Source organism: Lissotriton helveticus, chromosome 9 (assembly GCF_964261635.1).
Source record: "Lissotriton helveticus chromosome 9, aLisHel1.1, whole genome shotgun sequence".
NCBI lineage: Eukaryota > Metazoa > Chordata > Amphibia > Caudata > Salamandridae > Lissotriton > Lissotriton helveticus.
Genome location: NC_136070.1, coordinates 1165514651 through 1165526673, shown reverse-complemented (window position 1 = coordinate 1165526673; position 12023 = coordinate 1165514651). Strand labels below are relative to the sequence as shown.

At 42.3% G+C, this 12023-nt stretch overlaps 1 protein-coding gene across 3 annotated transcripts in view; it reads left to right on the top strand.

Annotated features, from left to right (window-relative positions):
• PTPDC1 (protein tyrosine phosphatase domain containing 1) overlaps nt 1-8761 on the top strand; it is a 353990-nt gene extending 345229 nt beyond the window's left edge. For all 3 annotated transcript variants that reach the window (XM_078661619.1, XM_078661618.1, XM_078661617.1), the window contains one exon: nt 7925-8761. In XM_078661619.1, coding sequence (XP_078517745.1) covers nt 7925-8041 — 117 coding nt within the window. In that variant the 3' untranslated portion in view covers nt 8042-8761. The remainder of the gene's footprint in view (nt 1-7924) is intronic.
• The last annotated feature ends 3262 nt before the right edge of the window (nt 8762-12023 follow it).

The following is a 12023-nucleotide window of genomic DNA, read 5'->3' as shown; positions in this document are numbered from 1 at the left end:
AAATAGTAGTGAGTTTAAAAATCCTTGGATCATCACAAAAAATATTTCATTAAAATAAAGTGATTCAAGAATTATTAAAAGAATTATATTGTGTAGATTTGGATCGCGTTACTGGATCCTCTATACATAAAGGTTGGCCAACATGTTTCAGCCCCACTGTGCCCAGCCGGGTCTATGGGGCTTTCTTCAGGCCCGAGATAGAAATAAAAAATGTGTACTCACATGTTTTGTGTAGCACAGAGGTGGTTAGATTCTCCACTCTCTTTAAATTGAGGCCAGTAGTACCTCTAAAGTCTTGCGTACTTCTGGGGGCAGAGACAGCACAAGCAGGGAAGTCCCGCATAGCTGGCGACGGAGAAACTTTCTCTTAAACCCGTGAAGGAAGTGATTTTGCAAGACTTTAGAGGTACTACTGGCCTCAATGATGCACCTACGCTATGTAATTTGGTGGAGAACCAAGATATACCACCACATCGCTTACGTGCGTGTATGAGGGTTTTTTAAGAAGGTCACCAAAAACCAAGAAACCCTGGTGCTGTAGTTTCAAGTGATCCATTCTCCGACTGATCTTTGGCCTATCTCTTTTCATCAGAAGAATATGAGAAGACATCAGAATTTCCATATAGTGGGGTACAGAAGAAAACTGACTTCACTAATTCTTTCATTCCTTGATTGTCTGTTCCAATTTCAAAACGAGGCTATGCTTACACGATCAGTCTGGTTGAATGTGCAATGTACAACACTGAAATACAAGATGGCAGTGCATTTAAAATGCATGTTAATGTGCAATAATGCAAAGGCTCTCTGGTAGTACTTTAAGCAGGTGTAAATACAATTTCACAAATTCGTTCCTTTTTCGCCCATAGCTGAAAACTTTGTAACAAATCAATAGCATTTTATCTAATCATTTAAACATATAGTTCAATGTCATTACATTCATTTTGATCTCAGCATAACTGTTAGCATCATGAGAAATATCAAGTGGATAAGGGGCAATGCCTTTATTTCTGCAAATTCAGTGAATTATGAATTAGCTTAGCTTCATCAAAGCATATATGGTTAGCATGATAAGAGGTATTGCTAATATAATCCCAGAACTCTTCATTCCCCACTTCCCAGGTATCCAAGACCAGATTATACTTCAGTACATGTATTATGCTCTTTTAATTTCATTTAGTTTTTTCACGCTAATGTTGATGTGATCTGTTTGCTTGTAGATTCTGAGAGAAGTGTTACTTAAGGGCCTTCCGGGTGCCTTACTAATCAGTTATCAGGCCTACAGATACAGATGTGGAGTTGGTGATTTCCTGTAGTATTTGAAAGATTCTGTCTCCTTTTGAAAATAGCCTGACCTACACCATAATTAGGAAACAAAATGGAAAAAACAGTTTTTGTCTTGGACACTTCACTTCATTTGCTAGTTATGGAAGGTGATGCTTAGCAGAGTGTTTGAAAACCGGTACACATATCCAATTTAACAAACCTCGCCTCATCTTGGAGTAACTTGTAATAAGTGTACTTGCTGCAAATGAAATGAGCATTCTCCTTTCGTGAACGGTGCTTAGAAACAGCTGGCCAGTGGGAAAACAGTTTTCAGAGGGCATAACATAGTCATATTTAGTATCCAGAACTGTGTCACACTGACTTTGGTCCACAAAGATGCTCCAGTAATATGGATCTCTACGTTTACGGAGCTGTCTACCGCCTTAGTAAGCAAGATGAATAATATTTAACAAAAAGTAATCTTTGGGGCGGTAGAAATAATGAATGCCTTCAGTATCTTCTATGGTGGTGCCTGTACACTCAGGCACTGGCCATTTTTATCTTGTTTGCTGGCAGAACTTAGGAAACCCCTATGAGCCAGAGAAGACCAAAGTTATACGAGTCTCCGAATGCATGCTTTGAGTCTGTGAATACTGTTAGTCTTTTACTTAGCAAGGATACAAGCTGTGGAAAGGAGAACGATCGCAAAAACCTGGGCGGTTCTCACATTGGGTAGGCGGTGGCTCACAACAACCTGATATATAATACACTTAGCCTATCCGACTCGAAGCTTGCCTTGATCATTTCTAGGACATGCTCCATCCACTATTTGTCACAGGAGCACCTGTAAGATCAGTATGGGGGCTTTGTCACATATTCAGGTACAACAAGACAGTCGTGGGATTCTCCCTTCTCACTGGTGGGCATTAGAGGTTCAAGGTTTAGGGTAACAATGCGAATCTGTATTGGGACAACCTGCCTATATTGGGTCCTGGTAGTGAGGAGCATAGCAACAACCGAATGAGGAACATCCACAATCAAAGTAGAACTCAATAAAAAAAAATCAGAAGCTTTTACTAGGTGGGCACAGGGAGCCTCATCGCTACAGGGTCTAAATCAGAGGAGTAGTGTGTTATAGGCTTTTTTAGATAATCATGATTTTGCACCACTACTCCAAAGACACATTTGTGTCATTCGGAACAATACAGGTAAGCATTTGTTGTGTAATCAGGAAGGCAGGCATGCATGTACAAATGCATGTCTGGTTCTAGAGACCATTGAACAGACCTAGAGGTGATCATTTGAGGATAGTTTTGCAGAGGTTTCACCGCAGATATCACTGTTTTAGTACCCCCATAATACCACAGATGGTTCATACCTGTGAGACAGGTACTGGATGTGGAAGTTTACAGATGGCTTCAATCTGTTCTGTCAATGGATAGGGTTTTCCTGCCGAAGTCTCAAATCTTGAACGAATATGTATTAATTGGCTCTTTCCACCTCTGGCAGAGGAGTAGGATCTGAACCATTTTACTACCGCTCCTTCCATGTCCATTCTCTTTTTAAGATTTTGAGTGAGGTATAGAGATGAACAGTATCAAAAACGGCCGCCAGGTTGTAAAAACTTGAAGGCAGGAAATATGTAAGAAAAATTGGCAATCACATAGGACATGATAGTTTGTAATGTATTAAACTCACTAGCTGGCTACATGTTTTTAAAGGATCTTTAAGAAGATGGGGTAGGTATGTATGGTAGGGCTGTCGCTTTTAAGTACAATATTGTTTGGTGACCGGCTTTTTTTTTTTTAGACCTGTTTTTATTTTTATTTTTATAACAGCAGGCATTGTACATATCAGAGAGACATATATAACTGCTTGACATTGCAAGTATACATAAAGCTTGAAAGAAAGACATTATTGACACGAATGTAGATGGGGCTACCACCCCTAGGGCTCTCTCAGGGCTGTTATCTGCAATGCTTATTATTACACAGTAGTAAGTTGCTTAAAATATACAGTGTAAAAAAAACAGTAATACAGGGTCAGGGTACAGGGGTAGAAAAACCCAAATCACTGTCTTCGCTCAATGGTGTCTGGCTTTTTTTAAACAGTTGAATCAGGTGCTCTATTTTGAGGCAATCTGTGAGACAGCCTTGAATAATTTGATGATTTGTAGCCAGGGATAGGAGATGGGAAAGGATGTTGGAGTGATCTTTGGCTGAAGAAGTTTGTAAGAAAGCTGAACCAAGGTTCAGTGGCTTTATGTTTGAGATCGCTCAAGCATATCCATGGTAATGGGGTGAAGGTATTCTCAGGGATCACAGGACTTTCCTTCTTGTTTAACCGTCATGATTTTATTACAGAAGTGGGAGGATAGGTAATTGTATTTGAATTTGGTGATGCAAGGTAGTGCACCCTCTGTAGTTTGATACTGTACGATCTGTTTGTAGCATGTACAAGTTTTATTCTCAAGTAGTAGGATCAAGCTTTGTATATAATCTATTTATAGAATTCCCTGCCTGTTTTGAGTTTGAGTAATTGGGCAGAGGTAGCAGATTTTCTCCAACCTCTTTGGGTGCTCTTAGGTTTTTATGCAACGTGTCACATCACCATTGTACCAGTTTGAGGTTAGCTTAGGCATTTTGATTTTTTTAGGCTGGTGGAATTCTCCTTGCCATATCACTTTACAAACTTGGAAGGATTGTCCCGGAGTTCTGCTGATTGTTTGACCAGATGGGTTAACGAGTCAGTGATGTTTTTGCCAATTAGTATGAGGTCTCTAGAGATTACAATTCTGGTGTTTGGTGAGGTATGTAGAGGTATACACTTTGAAGGTGATGAGGAGTTGATCTGGCCATTCCTCGTGAATGGGGTGTGAGAAGTGAAGTAGGTTCTTCTTAGCGAGGATCAGGTCCAAGTTGGCACCGTGTTTGTGTTTAGAGAAGGTACAATGTTGTGTACGAGTGCCAACTCTCTCTCTACTTTTTCAGATCTGTTGAGGTAAATAGTGTAATCTGGAGACTAATATATGATGTGGAGGATGGACTTAAACCATTTATCCATCAGAGCCAGAGTGTGCAGATCATAGTCCAGTATGAGGGCAGATACAGGGGTGGCATTAGAAGCTGCTGGCATACAGTTTAGGAGAGTGCCATTGATGTGATGCATGGGTGGCGGTTCTCTAGTGTAAGCTACTGTGATATTTCTGAGGTTGCTTGGGTAGATAGATTTCGGATTTTGTTTTTCTCATCTGGTTCTTGAGGTGGTGAAGTCTGCTTTTTGAGAGTGTTGTGCTGAGTTGGGAGAATGTTGTGTTGAGAGTGTTAACCTCCATGAGAGGACGATCATGAAACATGGAGAGGGGTGTGTATAAGTGGCTCAGAGATATGTGTGTGTTAGGTGAGCCAATGAGGAAGGGTTTTGTGAGGCTTAGAGTTGTCAAGTGTGTTCTGAAGGACTTGAATTTGTTTGTTTGATGATCCAGTTTCACTTTGATGACTTGAAATTCGCAGGAAGGAATGAAGGCTAAATTTATGCTTTGGGCACTAGGATGGGTTTTTAGTATAATGCAAGATGTGCAGGCACAGGTTTCTTGGGCATAATGGGTCAAGGTGGCCAGTGCCTTCAGAGGGGAATCCTTCTGTGTGCTGTTTTCTTTGTTTATCCTAATTAGACTGAGGAAAGTGAAACGGGAAGGGAGGATGCAGTCATGAGACTATGTGGAGGAATGGAGATTTTAGATTTTGGGCCTTGACAGTGTCGTTGCAAAGGTGGCATTGGAATTAAGGACAAAGGACCACTCTTCCCATGTCAGATAGTAAAACAACAGAGATTATTGAGGTGCAATAGGTCCATCACATCCTTGGGCCCTGGTGCCACTCCAACTATTGTACCAACTGTAGATATGCCTCTGGCCTATACTCCTCAGAAGCTTTCTGTAGTAAGTAATCTCACACAAATTCCATTAGGTATCTCTACGAAGTGTAATGAAGCATCAAAAGTAATGACCATACTCTGCTAATCTCTACTCCAATCTCTTCAACTCCTACACGGTCTAATAATACTATTCCTAGAATATGTTGTCCAGTGCATTCTACACATAATATGGGTACCACTCTTTCAGCATGGTTAATTGGGGTTATAAGAGTTAAAATTGACTTTGATTAACTTTTTTCTAATGCTCTTTAATCATGGATTCTGTTAGAAATGAGGGTCTCTAGTTGGCAGAGGTAGGTACTTTTGTCCAAGTAGAGATCCTTCTTTCCAGTCAGGGTAAGCGGATACGCTTCTAAAATAACCCCTGCTCACCCCCTTGGTAGCTTGGCAGTAGCAGACAGGCTTATCTCAGAGGCAGTGTGTAAAGCATCTGTGCATGCATACAGTAATACAGTGAAAACACTGCAAATCGCCACCACACCAGTTAAGAAAAATAAGCAAAACTTTATCTTAACCAACAAGACCAAAAACTACAAAAATCCAACATACAATACTGTAAAAATGGATACTGTGCAAAATAACCTTTAACTTGCCGGAATAATGTAAAAAAATAGTTCCTCCGGCTCAGTAGCTCTGTTCAGGGCTACCGCAATACTGATCACGACAGAGTCTAACAATTCCAGCCACCGGCATCGGTATGGGTCAGATAAAGCGTCGACATACTCAGAGACAGTATCTTTCTTATTGCGGCCAAAGTGCTGATGCAAGTCGGTCGGGGCAACCTTCATGGTTGCGATGTGAGATGGAAGCGTTGCAGTGTGCGATATGTTCACTGCACAGTGCAGGCAGCGGCTCGTTGACGGAGTCGGTGAGACCAAGGCTTGCGTTGCAGGGTGAGACGGTGCTTGATGCGGTGCTGGCAGGTCACGGTGTGGCGACAGAGCTGGTTGATGTTTGAGTCAGGCAGGGACGGAGTTGGTGACATCTATGCATCGTGTAGAAAAGCGGTGCGGATTGTGGTGCCCACAGGACGTGGTACAAGCAGCGGATCATTGACGGTGTCGGTGAGGCCAGGGTTGCGTTGCGAAGCGAGGCGCTGCTCTCTGCGGTGCCTTCAGGACACGGAGTCTGCAACGGACTCGGTGATGGACTCGGCTGCTCTTTTCTTCTGCGGCGACTGGAACCAGTGGAACCAGAGACGGTGCCCAGAAGGATGGTGAGGTCTTTGCTGTTCCTGAGACCTCTTGAACAGGGGGCAAGTTCCACTTCAAGCCCTTGGAGATACTTTCTCAAGCAGAATGCACACACAGTTCCTCTCCTTGGCAGAAACATCACTGCAGGCCAACCCCAGACAGCACACAGCAACAGGGATGTACTCCTCCTCCAGTTTCTCCAGCTCTTCTCGTTGGCAGAGGTTCCTCTTGAGATCCAAAAGTGATCTAAAGTAATGTGGTCTGGGCCCCAATAGTTATACAGCAAAATCATTTGTTCTCTGGCGGTCGATAAGCCTACCTGAGCCACACTGGACGGCTAAGCAAGAAAATACCCACTTTCTAAAAGTGGTATTTTCAAACACAGAATGTCAAAATCACCCTCACTAAAAGATGCATCTTAACATTCTGAGGAGCTGAAGTGGGTTCCAGGCAGACAGAGGGGTAAGTAAAAAAAACAGTTTCTTTGAAAGTTGTGTGTGTGGTGCAGCAGGACGATGTGTGTGTGCATGTCTGAGTGAGAGTGAACAGTTGAGTGAGATAATGTATGAGTATGCTAGTGAGACTAGCCATGCGTGTGCATGTGAGTGAGACAGCTGGTGAGCATGTGAGTGGGGCAGCGTATGACTGAGACCGTGTGCTATTGTGCATGGCAGAGAGGATGTAAAGTGTACTATATAAATGAGACAGTGAATGAGCATCAGAGTAAGTGAGCGTGTTAGTCAGTTTGTGAGCATGTGAGTAACTTTAGGAGTGTGTGAATGAGACAGTGTGTGAGCATGAGCAACACAGTGAGTCAGGCAGTGTGTGAAATAGTATCTGAATGGGACAATGTGTCTTACCCAATATGATTGAGGCTGTGAGTATGTGTGAACAAAACAGTGAGTGAACACGAGTTCAGTGTGCACGAGACAACAGGTGTGAGCTTGTAAGTGAGAAAATGAGTGAGCATTTGAGTGAGAAGTTGGGCTTGCTCGTTTGACTTTTACTCTGGATTCGGGTCACGTATTACATCGCACCACTTTGAAAGATCACCAGCCACCACCGGTTTGTAGTCCATTTAGGATGTACTTTGTAAAAAAATATATACGCACTGCTTCCATGCTCCATCATTGTACACCGGTCCGTACCATATGTTTGTGAGTCAATTTTGGTGCAAATATGTATGAAAAATCTGTCACGAATTTAGAAAAAATAAACGCCTGTCAAAACCATTAGTTGTAAACAACTTGCCTTAATAATGGCATACTACGGTTATGTTCACATTCTTAATCGTAAGTGGCTACCATTTAACCATGAACGGTTATGTAAACCCAGCTCCAAGATGTTAATAGTGCCAGGGAAGTAGTGAACTTCCATTTCTGAGGGAAAACGAACATTGAAACATATCATGGAGTTGAGGACCAGAAGTTATGAATATGTATATAAAGCTATACTATTGAAATACACGTACTATACATTTTATAGAAATGTCACAGACTATATCACATTTGTTTTTGTTTTTTGTTTACTAGGTTTCTTCGGATTCGGAAACTTGGCCCTTTGTACATGACACCTTGAAAACAATTTTCCGCTGCGTTCTAGAGGAAAAGAGAAAAGAGACGAAGGAAAAGTCTGTAACAAACTCCTGATGTTTACCAAAAGTGCACTAAATTTCTGAGATGCACTCCTTTTGTACTTGTTCATGTATTTTCAGATTTTACACATTTCTGATTGAAGGAAGACGGAAACACTGTGTACTCTTAAATCATGCTGCTATGTCTGTGACTGTACTGTGGATTCATTTTGAAACCAGGTGTTTTGTATTGTGGTCTGCTCCTTCGAAGCTATATTTATTAATTTTTAAACGTGTCATCTGGAAAATGTATTGTTCATGATCCATTTGCCATAAGGTATGTGCCATCTACCAGGAGGTATTGAATGCCTTTTGTAAGCTTGATGTCTCTTCTATAGGCAGCATAATTTGTTTACAGTGATGTTAGTCCTCTGTGCATTGTGGCCATTTCCTAGAATAGGCTGAGTAGTGCATTTAGCAAATGAGATGCCACCTTTGTGACCTGAAAACCAGTCCTTTGTTATTAAAGCGCTTGGAATGTTTTGAAAACCACACTGGCTTAATTATGGCAAGCGTTTGCAAATTGGGCTTACTTGCCTGATCACACTGATGTGTTCAGAGACATTTTCTTGAGCTTCTTATTACATTTGCCAAAATGAAAGCTAGTGTGCAATGCTCACTGTGACCCGTAGGAAGAATGTGCAATACAGAACAATGAATTGGACGTTCTAATTGGTCTCATGCTCCCAAAGGTGTACAATTTGGTGTGTAAAGGTTTAAAAGCTTATTAACGTAACCAATGTGTGTTATTCTACCCTTTTTGTCCATTCAGATGCATTTCTATGTAACATTTATGTGGTATGGTACCAGACTATCGTAACTAAAATGTTATGTGACCGAAATATTGTATCCTAAACAGGGGCGGCTCGTCCACTAAGGCGGAGGAGCATCACCCCACTGCCTTTCAGCACTGCAAAAATCAGAAACATTAAATGGTTATTATCATTTTATTTTTCCGTGCTGAGGCAGTTTTGCGAGGCCTGCGGGGTTGGTCTGACGACAGGAGCAGGGGGAGTGGTGAGCACACTTTGTAAGTGCGCATGAATGTTTGGCTGGCATTCTCGAACCGACCAAACATTCATGCACACTTTGCACGTTCTCCACCCAGGCTGCTTCACCTGTTTGAGCGTCGAGCCATGGCTCAGACCAATCACAATGCTGCATTGCAGCGTTGTGATTGGCTTAGGGAGAACATGTGCTTCCTGCTTCCTGGTAGCAGAGAAGCCAGTAAAAGAAGACGTAGAGGACAAAGGCGGCTGGCCAGTGATCTTATAATCTTTACACCTCCCCCAACCTCACCCCCCTACCGATTTGTAGGAGCAGCTGCCACTGGTCCTAAATGTAGTTAACAAAACATTTGCCCTGTTGAAGCTGATAATAGAAAATCTACACCCATCAGGATCCTATTTTTGTAAAAAAATATTTAGGAATCAATATTTCTCTGACACGATATTTTTGCTAACGATATTCTGACATCTAACCCTCAGGTGTACAACATGCATGTCGAAGGTTCTTGTACAAAGCCGATATACACCAGTTTTTGTAACCATGTGTATGGATAATTTATGAAGTGCAAGCATTACATATGCTTATGTTTACTTTTAAAATGGCAATCAGAACTATCTTTGCTTTCTACTTATTTCTTGTAAACTACTCATTTTAACATACCTGGAACCCCATCTTAAACATTACTAGAAAACACTGCCTCGAGTGACACACCTCCTCGTGCCTTCTTAAGAATTCTGAGCTTTTTATGCGTAAGCTTGGTACAAATGTTATTGTACCTTGTGCTGGCTTTGTTGTTATGTTATTAGAGCTGTATAGTGTGCAACAGTCTCCGTAGAAGGCATCTTGACACAGACGAGATGTGTACCTTCAATATGTTACAAACTTTTCTGATGACCAGGTGTAACTTATTCTAATTCTGCATACTCAGAAATGATAATAGGTGGCCTTACTGTGATGCGCATTGGGGCTCTAAATGGGGCAAAGAGTGTACTTTACCAGAGAGGTTGTATTTACAAAAACACACAAGGGACAGCATATTTCGTACAAGGCTTGTTGGAGACCACAGAGTCTCCTGACTGGAAGTGAGTGTAAAGTGTGCATGGCTCCGGAGACACAGACAAATTGAGATTAAGATCGGTTCACGAGCATGCTTGTAGTCAAACTTTACTCTCAGGCTTGTTTAATGCACGCTTTGGAATATCTAAATAGAGGTTACCATATTTAAGCCACGAGATCAATAAGGCAAGAACAGCTGCTATACAGTAGAATGATTGTAAAATCTGTCTAAAAGTCCTCAGCTGGAACCAACAAATCTTATCTACAGTGGCAATCTGTGGAAATAATTGCAAGTAAAGCAGAATCCTTATGTTACTCCAGTAATGGAACTTTCATAGATTCCCATAGCTTGTATCATTCCCCGTCGTCGGGATAAAAGTCCCCAGTAAATAAAAACTACCATAAAAATAGGTATAACAAAAGAAAAAGGCCTACGCCCCATCTCATTTTATAGCATATCCACTTTTTTTAGCAAAAGAGACCAAACAGAATGAACAGCCAATCAGAACAGCCTCACCCCATAGAACCTTCCTGAGAGAACCTCAGAGCCTCAGATTTTCTACCGCACATTGTGCAAGGGAGTCTCCACTAAGCTCTGCTCAGTTTTGTTCTTCTACAACAATTTTTTTTCATCTCAACTCTTCAAGAATCTTCATCATGTCTGACAAGGAGAAGAAAGCTCTTTTCAAGGCTTGTGCCACCTGCTCCAAAAAGAGACTTTATGTGCAGGACAAACATAAAGACTGTATTTATTGTTTGTTTCCGGACCATAAAGCTACTGACTGCAAGATCTGTTGGACATTCTCAACTAAGACCTTGCGTGACCGTGATGGACGTCTACTCACTTGGCTTCAAAAATTAAAGTCACGAAAAGATCCTGTGTCGATTGACAGTGATGATGCCTCATCCGCGACTTCGTCAAGTAGATCACATAAAAGGGGTAGGTCTTTGCTTTCTACTTCTTTAGACCTACCATTCCAAAGCCTTACAAAAGACCTCTGATAGGTCTGACAGGCGTAGTCCCATCAAATCTCCGAGGTGTAAAGGTGAGGGAAGGACTGGCTGTTGATGTGGCACCTGTGAAGAAGACAAGCCATGGGTCTTCTGCTTCTTCTCTGCCTTCTGAGAAGCCTTAAACCTTCAAAAAACCAGCTTCTGTCCCGCCTGAGGGTAAAGCTGACAGAAAAGTTCGCTGACACCGGTTTCAATACCTTCGATGATGGCTTCAAAAACCTTACCGGCCTTCGACTTTGTCTCCGTCGACGGGCTCGTCGACGAGAGTTTCCTTGTCTCCATTGGCTCCGTCAACGAGGATGACTTAGACAACGCCCACTTAGAGGTACCTTTTATCCTGTCTACGTCGACTTTGACAACTTCCACGTCGACGAGGTTGACGACGGTAATGGTGTCGACGGCGACCACGTCGATGGCAATGACGACGGCAACGACGACGTCAACAACTTCCAGCCTGATAGTGACAACAGTCTCGACGGCGGTCCCGTAGACGGTGGATCTTTCCTCGTCGATGGTCAAACTTCGTCAACGATTCAAAATGTGGCAATTTCTATATGAAGACGATGCATTACTTCAGAAATTACTTCTCCAAGGAAAGTCACACCCCTACCTCCTGCTCTTCTTTTGGAAGAGGAGTTTTCCGAAGACAATGACGGTCCTTATGGTGATGCAGATAGCCCATCTCAGCTGCATGTTAAATATCAGGACTCGGACTCGGAGGAGTATTACATGGAGCAGCAACAGTATGTGCCACAATCCAGATCCCAGGATCAATTTCAGCAGGACATGGTCTGCATGCCATTTTCTCTCATCACAGACCTGCAATTCATGCTTGCGGATTACAGGAAGAGGTTTCCAACTCAGTCCTCTGGCCAAGAAACAGGGCAAGTGCTTCAAACTCCACTGGCTCGTTCGGTTAC